This window comes from Schistocerca nitens, chromosome 7, assembly GCF_023898315.1.
Source record: "Schistocerca nitens isolate TAMUIC-IGC-003100 chromosome 7, iqSchNite1.1, whole genome shotgun sequence".
Taxonomy (NCBI): domain Eukaryota; kingdom Metazoa; phylum Arthropoda; class Insecta; order Orthoptera; family Acrididae; genus Schistocerca; species Schistocerca nitens.
The window spans coordinates 631530667-631547645 of record NC_064620.1 but is presented as its reverse complement, the minus strand read 5'-3'; the positions used below and the strand labels follow the sequence as shown (position 1 = coordinate 631547645).

General features: G+C 41.9%; 1 protein-coding gene across 3 annotated transcripts in view; it reads left to right on the top strand.

Annotated features, from left to right (window-relative positions):
- Positions 1-16979, top strand: part of LOC126195266 (testis-expressed protein 10 homolog) — a 194624-nt gene that overhangs the window by 162833 nt on the left and 14812 nt on the right. For all 3 annotated transcript variants that reach the window (XM_049933792.1, XM_049933794.1, XM_049933793.1), the window contains exon 8: positions 817-1012. In XM_049933792.1, coding sequence (XP_049789749.1) covers positions 817-1012 — 196 coding nt within the window. The remainder of the gene's footprint in view (positions 1-816; positions 1013-16979) is intronic.

Here is a 16979-nt window from a genome sequence, read left to right as displayed (position 1 = left end):
TGTGTCTGTTTATGTGTGTGGATGGATATGTGTGTGTGTGCGAGTCTATACCCGTCCTTTTTTCCCCCTAAGGTAAGTCTTTCCGCTCCCGGGATTGGAATGACTCCTTACCCTCTCCCTTAAAACCCACATCCTTTCGTCTTTCCCTCTCCTTCCCTCTTTCCTGATGAGGCAACAGTTTGTTGCGAAAGCTTGAATTTTGTGTGTATGTTTGTGTTTGTTTGTGTGTCTGTCGATCTGCCAGCACTTTCATTTGGTAAGTCACATCATATATATGGGGGGGGGGGGGGGGGGGAGAAGATATTTGTTTCTATACGAAACGAAAGAGGGTAATTCGATTGGACGTTGGTGACTGTTATAGTGTATTTCCTTTCCTTTCATTATTTTTATAATTTCATGCCAGTATAATGCAGTTACATTTCTAGCCCCATGATATTTTGCTGAATAAGTTACTGAATACATCTCTGTAATGAAGATTAAAAATTGAAGTTATTTTAGATTAACGGTCTATTGTACGTATTGTACATTTGTAATAGTTTAAAATTGTGTGCTGGCAGTTGGTTCCGGCTGGAAAGAAGCAATGAAATGTTTGAATACGTCTGTAAAACAGGTCGCTTTAATGGAAGGGCACAAAGCTGTAAAGGATAAGGAGCTGGGATTGGGAATTTGGTGTCACATTTTAACACGTCACGAAGAAGTGATTCACATTTTGTGCTCAATCCTAACTTCTATTTCATCTACCGCTTGATCTCACAGTAAATAAATGCATCATAAGTGTGTTGCAGTATGACAGATTGAGGGTCCACTGTCTTGCAGAGTGCCTGGAGTCTCGCACGGTTGACGATGCCGAGCTGCTACCTGTGCTCCGGGAGTTGCTCTTGGGAGAAGCAAAGACGTGGCGTGGGGTGCCAGAGCTCCTGAATGTAGTTGTTGCTGTCATCGGAAGGAGAGCAAAACTCGTACATATCCTATGTGAGTTACTGTCCAGGTCTGAAATCTCCTACTGGCAAAGGTAACATTCTAATTTTCACTTAGAAATTCCTTCTTGTTGATGCTTTCTGTGAAATAGTGTTTTGTCTCTAGTGTTATTTCAGTGACAAAAAGTCTAAGAAACAAGTATAACATTTTAATGTTAAATCTCTGGAAACTGTTGAAACCAAATTGTTTTACATTGGCACATCTCCAACATATCTCACGTAGTTTGTCTGTAGAGCTAGTTTACCTTAGCTTGTTGAATTGATGAAAAGTTTATGGATTTACAGCTGAGAGTAATTGTACTGGTGGCTGTAAAGGATGATTATCAAGACTTTGGGGGGAGGGGGGGGGGGTGAAGCTTAAAAGAACCAATCTGGGTAGATGCCAGAATTTGGCCATCTGGAGAAAGATCGTGGTATAGCATACCGTGTAGTGCTTATTAGTAATTATGAGGACTGCCAGAAACAATTTGTGCACTTGAGGACAACATCAAGCACGTCACTCGGAACGCTGCTCGTGATAATGTGAAGATTGTCACTCTTTGAGTGATACTACTGGCCCGGGATGATGCATTCAGTCGAACATATAAATGCATAGCTTCAAAAGTCACTCAAGAAAGTGAGTGTGACTGGTGATCACCCTTCACACAGTCGCAGCACAGATGGCACGGTCTATATCTCAATGTTCCTAGTTAGAGGGTACTTGCACAGTTAATTTCCAGAAGCATTGAGTATATTAAGAGCACCAAATCTGCGTGACTTTCAGTATTTTTGCTATGTCTCTTTTAGGATAAATTTTCGCAGGAAGTTAGAGATGTGAGATAAAACCGGTTACAACTGCAACAGTTTTTGGAGAAACAAAAAATGATGGTTTGGACAGCACAGAGGGTAACAGTCATGATAAACTTCGTGTTTTCCATAAGAACATAAGATGCTTATTAAAAAATAATCTTATCATCCTGATTTAGGAAGTTAAAAATATTGAAGCTGCTTTTCAGATCATTAATGACATCCTCGTTATCTGAAATGAGGTGGAAGACACCCTATCCATATTCCTTCAGAACTTCAGTGCTTTCTCCTCCATTTACTTGACCTGATCCATGTCAGCCCAACCAGCCAACTTCCTCAATGTTTCCCGCCACCTTACTGACAGCTCCATCAGCATCTCTGTCCACATGAAACCCATCAACCACCAATAATACCTCCATTTTGACAGCTGGCACCTATTCCACCCCAGGATGGCCTTTTCATGCAGCCTAGCACAGTTGTTGAGTCTCAGTGACGAGCATTCCTCCTCCAAATATTTGGAGAGTCTCACTGTGGCCTTCGCAGATGGAGATTACCCACCACACAGTCCAGAAACAGATCACCTGTACATTGTCTCAAGTCACCTACCATCCATCATATATCCACTGGCTAGTTACGAAGAAGCGCACCCTACGTGTCTCAGTACCATCAGAGACCAGAGCAATTGAATTGCATTCTCTGCCTCTCGGTGTCCCCTGCCACCCACGCAAATCCACATTATCATTGTGTACCCCTGTCTCCAACCATTTTCTTGTGGCTCGTATCCTTTGTAAAACACCTAGATGAAAGACTTGCTCCATACATCCTCCCACTACTATTTGCCTCAGTCCTGTCACAGTTTATTGCCTATCCCTTCAAAGTTGGGGGCAACTATAAAAGTAGCACTCTTAATTCTGACGACTGTGTTGTATTCTACGTGGGTGTCACTATGCGTGATTATCTGTTCCAAAGTATGGCTGAAGAACAGCTTGTACCACCAGTTGCTGAGCATGGTACCAGCACCATATGCTCGACATCAGCGACTGCTTCGCAACACGTGCTACTGAAACCTTTCCACCGACAGCAAATTATCTTAATTGCATAGTTGAAAACTGTCACTGCAGCATATCCTTCATCCTCATAACCCATCTGGCCTCAAACCTCACTAATGCCTTTCTTCCACATGCCTCCATGCCCTTCCCTGCTCCCACTGCAGCGTCACACATACATATCCCCCCCCCCCCTCCCCCCTCCTTTCATCCCTTCCCACCACACCACAGCACAGCCTCGCACTGCTGCACTTATAGTCCACCACCTTGTCCCCACAATGACCCAGCACACTCCCACATTCAGTACTACAGCAGCTTACCCCACCCCTGACCTGCTCTATCTTCATCTCTCTGGCCCCTGTCTCTTCTGTACGCCCCACCCACACCCACACCATACAAAATTGCTTCTGGCTGCAGTCGGACCTCAGAACTTGAAGGTGATAGAGGGTATATGTATATGTGATTTGTGCATATATAAATGTGTGTGTGTGTGTGTGTGTGTGTGTGTGTGTGTGTGTGTGTGTAAATCTGAAGGATTTTGTCTAATGGTTTAGTCTTTTATATATACGTGCTTTTAAATGTACCTGTCTGCTGCTCAACATCTCCACCATATGGTGAAAAGTAATCTACCCCAATTCATATTGTTTTTACAGATATGTTATACATAACAGAACATAGTTTGGAAGTCACAGGTACCGAACAGGAGCATGTTACTTTGTGGTGGTGGTTGCTGTTGTTGATTTTAGTTCCAATAGCATCATTAAATTTCGCGTGCGGCAGTTTCAAAATCGCTGTGTTATGACAGTCTTGCACAGTATTCACTTTCACGTAGTGTTCATTACAAGTTGTTATTCCAGCATAAATGGTGTGTTAAGTCCGGTGACACCATAAGATTGAGCGTGTGCGTGATCTGAAGCCATGTCCATGTCTTCTGTTACGACACAACACTCCAGGTCCTTGTGCGTTTTCATGACTATTGTTCCCGGGGCATATATGGTCGATGTAGTTTTTAGCCTCCACATCGCCTACGACAGGTGCTGAGTTTGTTGTCTCCAAAGCATCTGAAGGCTGGCCAGGAACAGCGGCGTCGATGTTCGCAAAGCTAGGTGTTTCATCACGTTGTTTACACTTGCCAACAAACGTTCATTTGCAGTGTGAAAATCCTCATTATCGTCGAAGTAAATTGCAGTTTATATCGATTTACAAACAGTTATTTGGTTTATGCACCATAAGTTTCACAAATAACACAAAAATCTTCGTTTTTAATGTTCACAGTTTAACACTGTTTGCCATATTTACATTTTAACAAAGTTCACTGTGTCCCAGCATGTTTACATCATTAATTATGAAAGCTTACATTTCGTGGTCACATTTCAAAATATGTTGACAATATGCAAAGTTTTAACACATATACAAATACATATAAATTTACAAGAATATGCATGTGAAATATTTACACTAAAAAATTATACTAAGTCCCATTGGCTTTCTTTTATTGGGGTATTAATTTTTTTTTTTATTCAGGTTTGGGCGTGCCAAGGGATATCAGACTTAATATTTAAAGCATGGGCTTTCCTTCATTTATTATTTCTTTCTTTCTTTTGATTCCATATCTTGGCTAGTGGTTGACCCGGCTTGTAATGCCATCAATATTCATGTCTTTTTATTCATACCTGAAAGTTTATTGTCACACAATATATTCTTACATTCCATAAACAAATAATACCCAGCTGCAGGAGGTGGTAGGATAATGGAGAAAGAAAGAAGAAACTATTCACTAGCTATAAACTACCAAATCCTACAGCTAATACATAAAAAGAGAACATAATACATTATAACGTTTGCATCACCTTCAAGGGGTGTGCGAAAGGAGGTGCTTACAATTTACCAAATCATGGGTAAATGTAAGTGTCCTTACGTCAAGTCTGTGTGGTGTAACATCATGACAGATTCTCTGTTTGTGTTCTGACTGTTCATATGATTAAGTGTATTATACATTAACAAATCCTTGCATGAGTAAATCACATATCTGCTCAGTACTTCCTCGATATCTCCACTTCTTGTGGATACCGTCCATACAAATGGAAAATATGTCTCACAGAGATTCTCTCTCTCATAATGTGTATTTATAATAACATATCAAATTTCCTCTCAAGAGTTCAACCATGAACTTTCTTCTACTTTAATGAAGGTTAAACATCATATATCATTTCTTTCTATAAAACATAAATAAAAAACATAGTATTATAATTGACAGTAAAATGTCTCTTTCTCAGTGTCCGTTGCTCGATGTCGGCTGCATGGGTGGTCACTGCTCCTTTGGACTTACCTTTCATAGCCTGAAAAGTCAAATGTTGTCTTCAACGTAGGTGTAATTTTGTCATCTGTTTGCTTAAGTGGGGGTGCTGTACGAGTCGCAAAAACGGCCTTAATAACTCTCCTATCTTTTGCTTCCTCAGGGTTTTCTGTCATGTGTAAGTATAATAAAGGATAACGTGGCACTAAATTTCACTTTCGTATACACAAATGTATTCACATGAGGGCTGTGTAAAAACTATATTTCAACTTAAGTTCCTTAAAATATCATTCTCCTGTCTGAACATGAACTATAAATGTTTTCTTCCACACAATGGTTTTACAAAACTTAACGAAAGGTTACTAAGTTACACTTCTAAAATAAATTAAAGCTAATGTGTTTCCAAGTTACATTCTTACTACACTTCTTTCCACAGCTGTAATCATCAATATGTTCACTCTGCTTTTCTTGCAATAGTTCATTTTCAAGGGCACTGAAAATAGATTCACATTTAACGTCTTGTACTCACGTGCCCTAACTCATCACAAATGTTTTCTTTCAAAATGAAATTCTTATGTACTCTTAAAGATGTAGACTGTTTACTCACTTCTCTATGTAGCACAATATTACCAAAACATTCTCACTCATTCCTTACTCACATATTCATCATAATATATATATATATCCTTATACATTAAACATATTCCTCATCAAACATTAATATATCACATACGTGGGGCCATTTGGCACTTCCATTCTCATAAAACTCCAATAATATTTTCCTCAAATAATCTCTTGTCTCCATCAACTACTTCACAGTAACTTACCTTCTTATATTAACTTAAATATTAACTCATTCATACTGATCATTCATTCTTACATCCTCATTCATTCTGCTACATACCTATGTCATTACTTATCTCAATAGCTACTATCTCCTGTCATTAGAGTGCCTTGAAATAACTAACAACAAATGTAACCTGTGTAGATCTCATTCCTATATGAATATCTTTTCTCATTCGGTAAGTGTACTCACCTGGGTTTACATTCTCTTCATAATTATGTGTACAAGTGTAACTGCAGTATATAATTTCCATAAATTAATGTCTGTGTTCTTTGGCTGTATAACTTAATGTTCGTGTATTCAATACAAATATTTATGATCTCGTTTTCACAGCGACTTGCGCATGTTCAAACTAGTTGTCATTATATTATGTAGTTTTAGTGCTCAAAGGGTTTCAAATGTCTGTGCGGATGCAGCCCCCTCGGCTTGTGAAATAACAGGTATTCTAGGGAGTAACAACCTGGGTGAGGTATGCTTGCTATTCTAAAAGGACCTGAGTATAATAACTGCCATTTTCTGTTCAGTTGTTTTAATTTTGTAGACTTGGGATGTGAACGCAAAAGAACGAGGTCATCAACCTGATAGGTTTGTTAATTCCTGTTCTGCTGTCATTTTGTCATCGTACCTGAGGAAACAAATCGTCTCAGTCGTTGTGCTCTTACAACACCTCACGACCGAAGCACGAGCGCTTAGCTTGGTCGTCAACTGTTTTCCGTCGTCTGCTGTGTTTGGCCGGGTTCACTGACCAGCTCCACTATCTTTACATTCCGGCCGGTTGGCGCCCACGCGTCAGCTGATGGCGCGCCACAATTATTACTGCTACTTCGTGGCGGGGAGTGCATAACTGTACTGGGGAACAGCGGCGGTTTCCGTGGAGGGTTATGATTTGTCATGAGAGAATTTTGTGTGTTCCACATATTCTGTCGGTGATTGTTGGGATTGTTATTGTTTTGGTGGTCATTATGTCTGTTATATGGCATGTTCCTGTCAAAGTAGCCTGGGTTGTACCCGTTATTCTAACGTCTCCTATTGTGGTTGTTGTTGTACTGTCTGTGATTTTCATTTTGCTTGTAGTTACCATTTTGATATGGGTGATAATTATTGTTGTTATTATTATTCCACGAATTTCTGGGTTGTTCCTACCGTCATACACGTTTCCATTTGAATATGTTTCGCGCACAGGCATCGTATTGTGTCGCGGTGCGGATGGATGGTTCCACCAACCACCGTCCCTACGGTTCCTTTGGGCTGGGTGCTGATTTTGGTTACTAATATGCGTAAAATTTGAGTGGCGTGAATCGCCTCTGTAAACTACGTCCATTTGATCTAAGAAGTTTAAGAAAGTCTTAATGTCATTCTCTGGTACTCCTATTAATCTGTCTCGGTATGGAAAGGGTAACTGGCTTTTTAAAGTGTCAATTATCGCTGGCAAGTCAGCTGGTTTGGACCAGTACAGTGTCTTGTCTAGGTACCTCTCAAAGTATTGTCTTAATGTCTCTTTTTTAGGGTCATAGGTCTTGGGGTTGCACACTTCTCTCCTTAGACTCTGTTGCTCATTCTCGGACCAGAATTCGTCCAAGAAGGCTTGTTCGAACTGTTCAAACGTAAGGCACCGCCGCCTCATAGCGGCACCCCACTTAGCTGCTCGTCCTCTCATGAGATTGGTGATGTATCTGATTTTATCGACTTCTGACCAACTACGTGGAAAAACACCGTCAAATGATGTAATAAACACAATAGGGTGGACCTTGTGCTTGTCCTCACTGGAAAATGTCTGGAAATACCCATGCCTTACAAACGTGTCATCGGCCATGCCGGTTGGCATAACTGTATTGACGTGGTTTTTGTCACTTGCTACTCTGGGTGTCGTACCGTAATATTGCTCGTTTGGTGGAAAAGAAAGCGGCACATTATAATTTTGATTTGAAATAGGTGATTCCACAATAGGTGTTCTGTCTGTGTCATTAGCCATGGTTTTAGCTGTTTTGTCGTTCCCTGACGATGCGTTTGCACCAATCGCCAAACACGACACAACATTGTATCGTAATTTTGTCACTTCATCTTCTATGTGTTTTGTCTCGTCTTTAACATGTGTCTTTGTTTTTGAAAGTATGTCCTGTGTAATTGAATCAAGTTTTTTGTCCAGATAGTCGTCACACAATTTACATTCATGTACAATTCTCTCGGCCATGTTGGTGTCGTTGTTTAGTGACGCGAGGTCCGCTCGGTCTTCTAATTTTTCTATCTTTTCTTTGAGGTGGGTTTGTTCAAGAACTACCATTGTGAGCTGTTGGGTAATATTTCCCACTTCTTCAGTCAGATTTTCTTGGGTGGAGCTAGCTGAAGTGTGGTCCTGAGCTAACTCTTCCACACGGGTGTTCACTTCCTGCTGCACATTAACTATTTGAGTTAACTTATTCTCACATCGGGTGATATTGTTTTTTGTTTCATGTGTGAATGTAACCAAAGTTTCTTCCTGTTTAGTGACTCGGTCGGACAGTGTCTCAAATCGCTGGCTGAGCTGTTGAGTGGTGGTATTTAATTCTGTCATCTGTTTTGTCGTTCGTTCAAAATTTTCCGTCATAGTATGGTTTAATATGTCAATTTTCTGACTAACGTCTCGTTTCATGTCTGCAAATAACTCTAATAGTCGGTCCAGTTTATCAGTTTCCTGTGTCCAATTTGTGTCACATTGCTGAATTTGTCTCATATTCGGTTCTGACATTGATGTTAACAATGGCGCTGACGGTCTAGTCTCGCATCCATTCCACATTTCGTCATTTAAAGTCGCCATCTGTGTATTATCACAAATGTTGCGAGTTTGAGGCAAAATCATTGCATTGATCTGTGAACTCGTCCATGGAGGGAAATGCGGACTTTCTTGTTGGTTGAAAGATGAATCTACTCCATTCAACCCATCTGCCGAAACTATCTCTACCTTACCGCGTTCCATTGTAATAGGATGTATAATCGTAAGTCAAAAAGGGAATAATATAAGTCTGATTAATAAAGATTTGACTCAAATTTAGGTTGAAATATTTTCTTGTAAATGTAAATGATTGCTCTATTGCAAACAATGGTTGAGAAAGATGCAGCAAGGCGGCCAAAATTTTTCGTAACAAATGACTGTTTGGCGGTCAAATTCACGATCTTCATATGCTACAATAATACTATAATTTCCACAAACTACAATAGAGATAGATAATTTTGAAAAAATATAGAAGAAAACTACAGGATTTGTGGAAAGGGAAAAATTGATTTTGCAGTTGGCTATTGAATGTTTGAATGAAACATAATTGTGTGACTCACCATTAAATTTTCTGTCCTGCAGCGTCTGGTCAATCACTTCTGCGTAAATCGTATTCGTCAAAATATCAATTTTCTTAATACATCTCCATCGGATAATCACCAAAAGGTCTCAGAATAACAGTTTTGCATCAATATATGCCATGCCAAGAAAAACAGATTGAATTAGTTACAAAAATTGTGTGCAATATTGTTGTATAATCATTTGCTTAGGTACAATAAAGTTGGTCTTTTAGTTACCATTTAAATTTCAGGATTTTCAGTTATTCTCTGTTGGGAAAAAATACAAATTAAAGTTTCAAATTTGCTCAAAAACGACATCCGAAAATTGCGTCCTGTCACGGTCACCAGTTGTAGTGGTTAATAAAAAACAAAAAGGGAAGAAAAGAAAAGAAAAGGTTGAAAAGGTGGGAAGAAATGGTGAGTAAAAAGGGGGTTTTAAAATTGTAAATGACCGTGAAAAAGGGAAAGAATGAAATGCAAATCGGACTTCGTATTACAGAAAAGCTATCGGACTTCGTGATTCGGAAAAGCTATTGTTGGGGTGGTCCTTGTGGCGTTTTTGAGCAAAAGTTAAACCAATTTCCACAAAAATTATTGAAAAAGAACAGAGAATAACATAATGTAACTGACAGGGAGAAATGGCGTAGATAAGAGTTCATCCTTTACCATGTTAACATGTCTTCTTTCGTGCGGCGTCCAGGTCTTCAAGAATCTCCTACTTCATTTCTGCGTGAAAAGTCTGCTCCGAAATCTTGCAATAAGTTTCATCGTCCAGGAATTTCTAATGTATACAAAACCGTCTTGATATTAAATGCAATGTATTTTACGTTGCTTCCCTCCTCCAAATGTCAGAACAACTTCCACAATGTGTCTACACATTAGTAAGTTTTTTTCGTCTTCATCAGATCACGTCTGCATTAAGCTTCCGCTCTCGAGAGACAATAAAAAAGAAACGGATAAAAAAAAAGTTACAATTTTAGTATTTTCTCTGCAGTCGAGTGCTCATACCGCTGCGACGGTATAATTTATATCTGAGGGAACGAGTGTAGTGCGGTGAAATTCAAAGTCCCGCTACACACTGCAGTGTCACACGTACATATTCCCCCCTCCTTTCATCCCTTCCCACCACACCACAACACAGCACAGCCTTGCACTGCTGCACTTATAGTCCACCACCTTGTCCCCACAATGACCCAGCACACTCCCACATTCAGTACTACAGCAGCTTACCCCACCCCTGACCTGCTCTATCTTCATCTCTCTGGCCCCTGTCTCTTCTGTACCCCCCACCCCCACCCACACCCACACCATACAAAATTGCTTCTGGCTGCAGTCGGACCTCAGAACTTGAAGGTGATAGAGGGTATATGTATATGTGATTTGTGCATATATAAATGTGTGTGTGTGTGTGTGTGTGTGTGTGTAAATCTGAAGGATTTTGTCTAATGGTTTAGTCTTTTATATATACTGCTTTTAAATGTACCTGTCTGCTGCTCAACTTCTCCACTATATGGTGAAAAGTAATCTACCCCAATTCATATTGTTTTTACAGATATGTTATACATAACAGAACATAGTTTGGAAGTCACAGGTACCGAACAGGAGCATGTTACTGTGTGGTGGTGGTTGCTGTTGTTGATTTTAGTTCAAAGACTGGTTTAATGCAGATCTCCACGCTAGTCTCTCCTGTGCAAGCATCTTCATAACTGCATAACCACCACAACCTCCATCCGTTTGAACCTGCTTACTTTATTTTAGCCTTGGTCTTTGTTTACAATTCTTACCCCTTACACTTCCTTCCATTACCAAATTGATAATTCCTTGATGCTTCAGAAAGTGTCCTGTCAACTGACATCTTTTTTTCAGTCGGGTTGTGCCATAAATTTCTTTCCTTGCCAGTTTGATTCAGTACCTCCTCGTTAGTAATCTGAGCTAGAGTGGACACACAATAAATTCACCACTACCTGCGCAGACGACAGGATAGGGAAAGGGATGGTGGTGGTGGTGGTGGTGGGTGGGGAGGGGGGGGGGGGTTGGGATGCAGACTAAACGACGACTGTGCGGTAGGTCCAGTGCAGTCCGACAGCTGAGGCCTGCACACAGACTCCTATTTAGCATAACTTATAAGCTACATCCGGCAAGTCTGCAAATGATTGAATTAACAATTTATGTCTGTATGATGAATAAGTTGACAATAGTAGATGTTCAAAGTCAATAGTTTTCACTAGAGTATCAAAGAAGAGGCCTGAAGTGCAACGACATATGGAGAACAAAACTAGTTCAAATGTTATCCACTAACACCTGTTCCTTCTTTGTTTTCCCAGTGTAAGATTGTGAAAAATTCCTCTTGGTCATTTTTGGCTGTATGGAATCTCTTGGTTTTGGCTCCTCTTTCAGTTACAAATTTGTCGATGTCCTGATGAAGTGTGAGCAGGCTGTAGCGATTGGCACATTGTTATTGTTTTCGGCCACAATCACTCAGTGTCCAAGTGCCAGACTACAGGTCCGAAAGTCACATTCCCAAAGAGAAAGCTTCAGGGAATAGGCGGCAAAATTCCTCTAACATCAACAGTACATGTACTGACAAACTAGGAGAGGCACTCAGTGCAGCAAATATCATCAGGAATACAAAGTGAGGTCATTCTTTTAATCATAATGGCAATACGCTCCTGCAATTTGTTGAGTCGTGTGAGAACTACATTGTGGTGAAGCGTTCCCTCTGAGGCATGCAGCCATAAAAACGAAATTTGTCTGTAAATCAATGAAATATTGCACCTATCGGACCTGATCTATAAAATGTCCCCAAACCTATAAAAGGTTAATACTGATTAAAGAAAATAACAGCTTCATTGTTGGTCAATCTCTATATGTCAAGTTAAAATTATGTACCAGTCCCCTGTACTTGTTTGTTAAAATGATCTGAATGTTAAGTTTTCTTTTCATTTCTCTGCAACTTTCCTGGGAGGATGGGGGTTTAAAAACCATGGGAGGTGCCAATGCCTACTCTCCCCCCACCCACTCCCTCCCACCACCACCATCATCACCAAACACTAGTGGCACCCTCTCAAGCCCATTTTCAGTGGGATTGTTACACACTTGTTTGCCTCTCAAAACATGGATTCACATCCCAAGTGCCTCAGTACAGAGAGCTCTCCGCACACCTTCAGTCCACGAAGGTTCTGATTCACCACTTTGCAGTGCAGAGATAGCAACACAAATGCTCAAAACAAACTGGTCAGCAACCGACAGTCGACTGGTTACTGAGACAGAGGTGTAACAGAGGGTTGGATTTGCCCGATGCTCAGGCCAGCATCGCATTGCTGCACTGCCGTTCAGCACTGGCAGGGTTGCCTTTACGGGTGGATTTACTGGTAGGCCCTGTGTAGGCAGAAGTGAGTACCGTGAGTACCACATGCTGCCAATATGTGTATGTCTGTGGTTCGCTGACGTGACAACATTCCAATTTTTCTCTCACACTTGCAAGTGACTAATTGATGTAATCCTCGAAGTTCAATAAGAGACTGTGTTCAAAGACAGATTTCACTGTAAGTGCAGGTTGGTGTGGTTTACCTGATTTTTAGAGATATTTAGATTTGACGGTCACTGCAGTAAGTTGTGCTACACGTTTATATCCCCCCCCCCAGCCACGTGTGACAAGATAAAAACAAAAATGGATTTTGTTTGTGATGACATTTCTTCAGTAAGAACAGTTAGCTCTTGGTTCTAACACCTGGGTTTGACAAGGTTTCCCCAGTAGAGCCAGCAGATGTGGTTATCAAAGAAATAACTGAAAAAGCCCACAATACGATTCTCATCAATTGTCAGTCGAAAGTATGTGAAGCAGCAGAGCCTGTAGGAGCATGCCAATAGAAATGACAGTTAATATTTTACAATATAAGTTGCCAACAGAAAAATTATTCACCCAAAGGGCCTTGTGAAGGCAACATGGAAGAAGCTGTATTGGGAGCAATTTAAAACAATGAAAATGATGGGTCACTTCTGGTAAATTTGCTGCAAAGAAGATGGAGATATTCCCATCTGTCCAAAAGTTCTGGCAATGATATTATGGCATCTGAAGAAAGAATGATCACAGAACAATGTACCAGTAAAATATTTTACTGCTGCACCAATAAAGTGAATGAAACACAGCCACATATCACAATAAAAAAGTTCTGATTCATCCCATTTATGAGGAGTAGTAGGTGGAAAAGAGCAAGAATTCCATTTGAATTGCTGCCGCACCCTCTGTGTGGGAGGTGTTTGTCAATGCATCAGGAACAGGCGTTGCCGGCACACGAGGCCGAAGCTAGTCCAAAAGACGCACTGCAACACCCGTGTCCATCTGGATTTCATACAGGCATTGGCCACGGTGTCGTAAGACGCGGCCATGACTCCATTTTGCCCACCTGCCATATCCCTATACCCATACGAGGTAGTCGGCGGTGAACCGGCCAAGCGAAGGCACCCGCGGCCGTGAGGTGGAAGGCTGCAGAAGATGAAGTAGCGTGCTGGGCTGTCGGCCATGTAAGAGCTCAGCCGGGGTGTGGTCGCCCATGGGGATGAAACGGTAAGAAGCCAGAAATTGGAGAAGCGCATCATCAGCAGAAGAAGTCAGGAGTTTCCTCATCTGAGCCTTAAATGTGCGGACCAGTCGTTCAGCCTCACCATTTGACTGTGGATGGAACGGAGGGGCCGTGACATGTATGACGCCATGATGGGCACAAAAATCCGCAAAATTGGAAGAGGCAAATTGTGGACCATTATTTGTAACAAAAGTAGAGGGAAGGCCTTCCAAAGAGAAAATTCGAGCTAGAGCATTGGTGGTTGCCGAGGTGTTAGGCGACGTGCAACGGACAATGAAAGGAAAGTTAGAGTAGGCGTCAGTAACGAGAAGCCAATAAGTACGTAAAAAAGGTCCCTTGAAGTCAGCATGAATACGCTCCCAGGGCTTCTCAGGCGAAGGCCACGGTGACAAAGATGACTTCCGGGCAGCGGCCTGTGACGCACAAGGGCCGCAGGCAGCGACCGTGTGTGCGATTTCAGAGTCGATGCCGGGCCAGTACACATGACAGCGCGCCAGAGATTTTGTGAGAGAGACACCCCAGTGCCCTTGGTGAAGGAGGCGCAAGACCGAAGCACGCAAAGACGCAGGTACCACAACATGCGGCGAAGCATTTTCGGTGGAAAGGAGGATAACACCATCCCTAGCCGTGAGGCGGTTAACGCAAAGCGTAACAGTTCCGCAACAGATCAGAAGTCTTAGCGGCCGGACAATCTGTCCAGCCCTTCTGGATACAGCGTAAAACCCAGGAGAGGGTAGGGTCAGAACCCGTAGCAGCCGCCAGCTGGTACCCCGGTGATGGGAACCCATGCACAACCCGCCGCTCGGCAACATCCAGGTGGAAACACAAAAGTTCGTCCTTATCAAATGCCAGATCAGGACCCATGGGAAGGCGAGACAGTGCATCAGCATTCGTATGTTGAGCCGTTGGCCGGAAATGAATCTCATAATTGAAACGAGACAAGTAAAGAGCCCAACGCTGGAGGCGGTGTGCAGCCTTGTCGGGAAGTGACGATGATGGATGAAACAAGGAAACAAGCGGCTTGTGATCCGTAACAAGATGAAATTTGGCTCCATAGAGAAAAACACCAAACTTATGAAGAGCATAAATAATGGCCAAAGCTTCTTTTTCAATTTGAGAATACTTTTGTTGGTCATCTGTGAGCGTTTTGGAGGCATAAGCAATGGGTTGTTCAGAACTGTCAGAAAAACGGTGCACAAGGACTGCACTGACCCCGTATTGAGAGGCGTCCGTGGCAAGAACAAGATGTTGGCGAGGTCGATAAGTAGCCAGGCACGGGGCCTGTTTCAGCATAGTCTTCAATTTCTGGAAAGCTGCATCGCATGACGCGGACCAGTGAAAAGGCACGTTTTTATGCAACAGGCGATGCAACGGCTGAGCCACCGAAACAGCAGACGGTAAAAACTTGTGATAGTATGCTATTTTCCCCAAGAAGGCCTGCAGTTCCTTAACAGATGTAGGGCGAGGAAGGGCATCGATCGCAGCGACAGTTTGCAGTGTACACTTTAACAGTCAAATCATAACTGAGTCCAACTCTAGCGGCCGCTGGCTAGCTGGCCGCTTAGGTGGCGCTGCTTCTGCATGGCTGGCAGACAGCGCCGCATTGTAGAGGATGCGCGTAACTGCACGGCGGCACTTTGAAAGATCGGCGAGTCACAACAGAAATCCTTTTCTTGAGTGATGAATGCTTACCATCACAACTTGCTTTCAATAATGTGAATTAGTGACTTTTCATGATAGTAATGTTTCGAAAACAAAAGGCATTGCTGCCAACAAGTCACTTTCATCACCTGAAGTCACTTTGTATCATTGAGTTACTTTTTCTTGCTATAAATCACTTTTTCTGCAATCTGAGGTGGTTTGTGTAGCTTTTTGGCAGAGAAGGAAAATACTTACAGGTGATTTTCAAACCACAACCAGAGATACAAATTTATTCAGAGCAATATAAAAGAAACACTACAATAATTTACAATGCTTGCAATTAAAATGCCCATTACTTCAAAATGACACCACATAAATGGCCGCCATATTCCTTCATGCTCATAATCAGTCATTTATGGAAGTAAGACGTCATATCTTGCAAGACTGGCACTGAAATTTGATTAACCTCCTCCCAAACTTAATCCTTCAAGTCCTGGGTGCTATGTAGTGGGTCACACTAGAAGATCTGAGATATCAAATTACCCCAATGGACAAAATCATATGCTGATAGGTCAGGGGATCTTGGAGACCAGGAAAGATGTTCTTTAGCTCGTTAATAGAACGCTTTGAGGTTTTGCATGTGGCCTTGCCTCGTACAGGTGGTATTGCAGTTCCTCATGCAATATTAGCCACGCCCCGCGATTTGATATGTCAGGTTGCAGCATGTGCTTGCTTGCAGATTGGTGGGACTTCGGCTGGAGGCTTCTTCTACTCACGCAACGTTCTCCGGTGTGCACTTGTGTTTTACACTTCCACGTCTCTTTCTCAGTATGTCACCCATTTACCTCAAAGTTCTGTATTCAGACTCTTGATAGTATGTGCTGACCGGAGTGGGGCATGATGTTCATGATTATATAGAGCAGAAAATACACGTTGCACACCCACATAGCTGCCACTGTTTTGTAAAACTCCTCCACAGCAACAGTGCATTGTTCACCAGTCCACGATGTCATCTCGACTGAGTGTTGATATTGGTGTCAATTGAAAAGGTCTGTTGTCCATATGGCACCACTCCTGATTTATGACTAACCTTTTGTTTACATCCCATGGTCTTGTGAGAGTTGACATCAGACTTCCCAGTTGATGTATCTTCTTCCACAATAACCTACTGCTTTGGTGCGTCATCCCAAGTACAGTGGGCAGATGTTTTGTTAGAAGCAACTAGTTCTTCAAGAGAGAATGAAACAGGAGCCAAGGTGTCTGAGTGGACAGAAAAATGGTGACCATGAAGTGTTTTGTGTAGTGTGTGATATCGTCATAAATGTGGAAAAGAAGAGGTTTCAGGCACTGAACCAACATGCAGTGTCATCAAGGCATAAAGAGTTATTTTGTACAAAAATGGCACCACAACAGCTTCATATTACAGCTGCATTGTGCAGTTCAGCATCTTCTCTGAACAGTAGTAGCTTTCACAGGGATTGCCTAGGCTTCATTTAA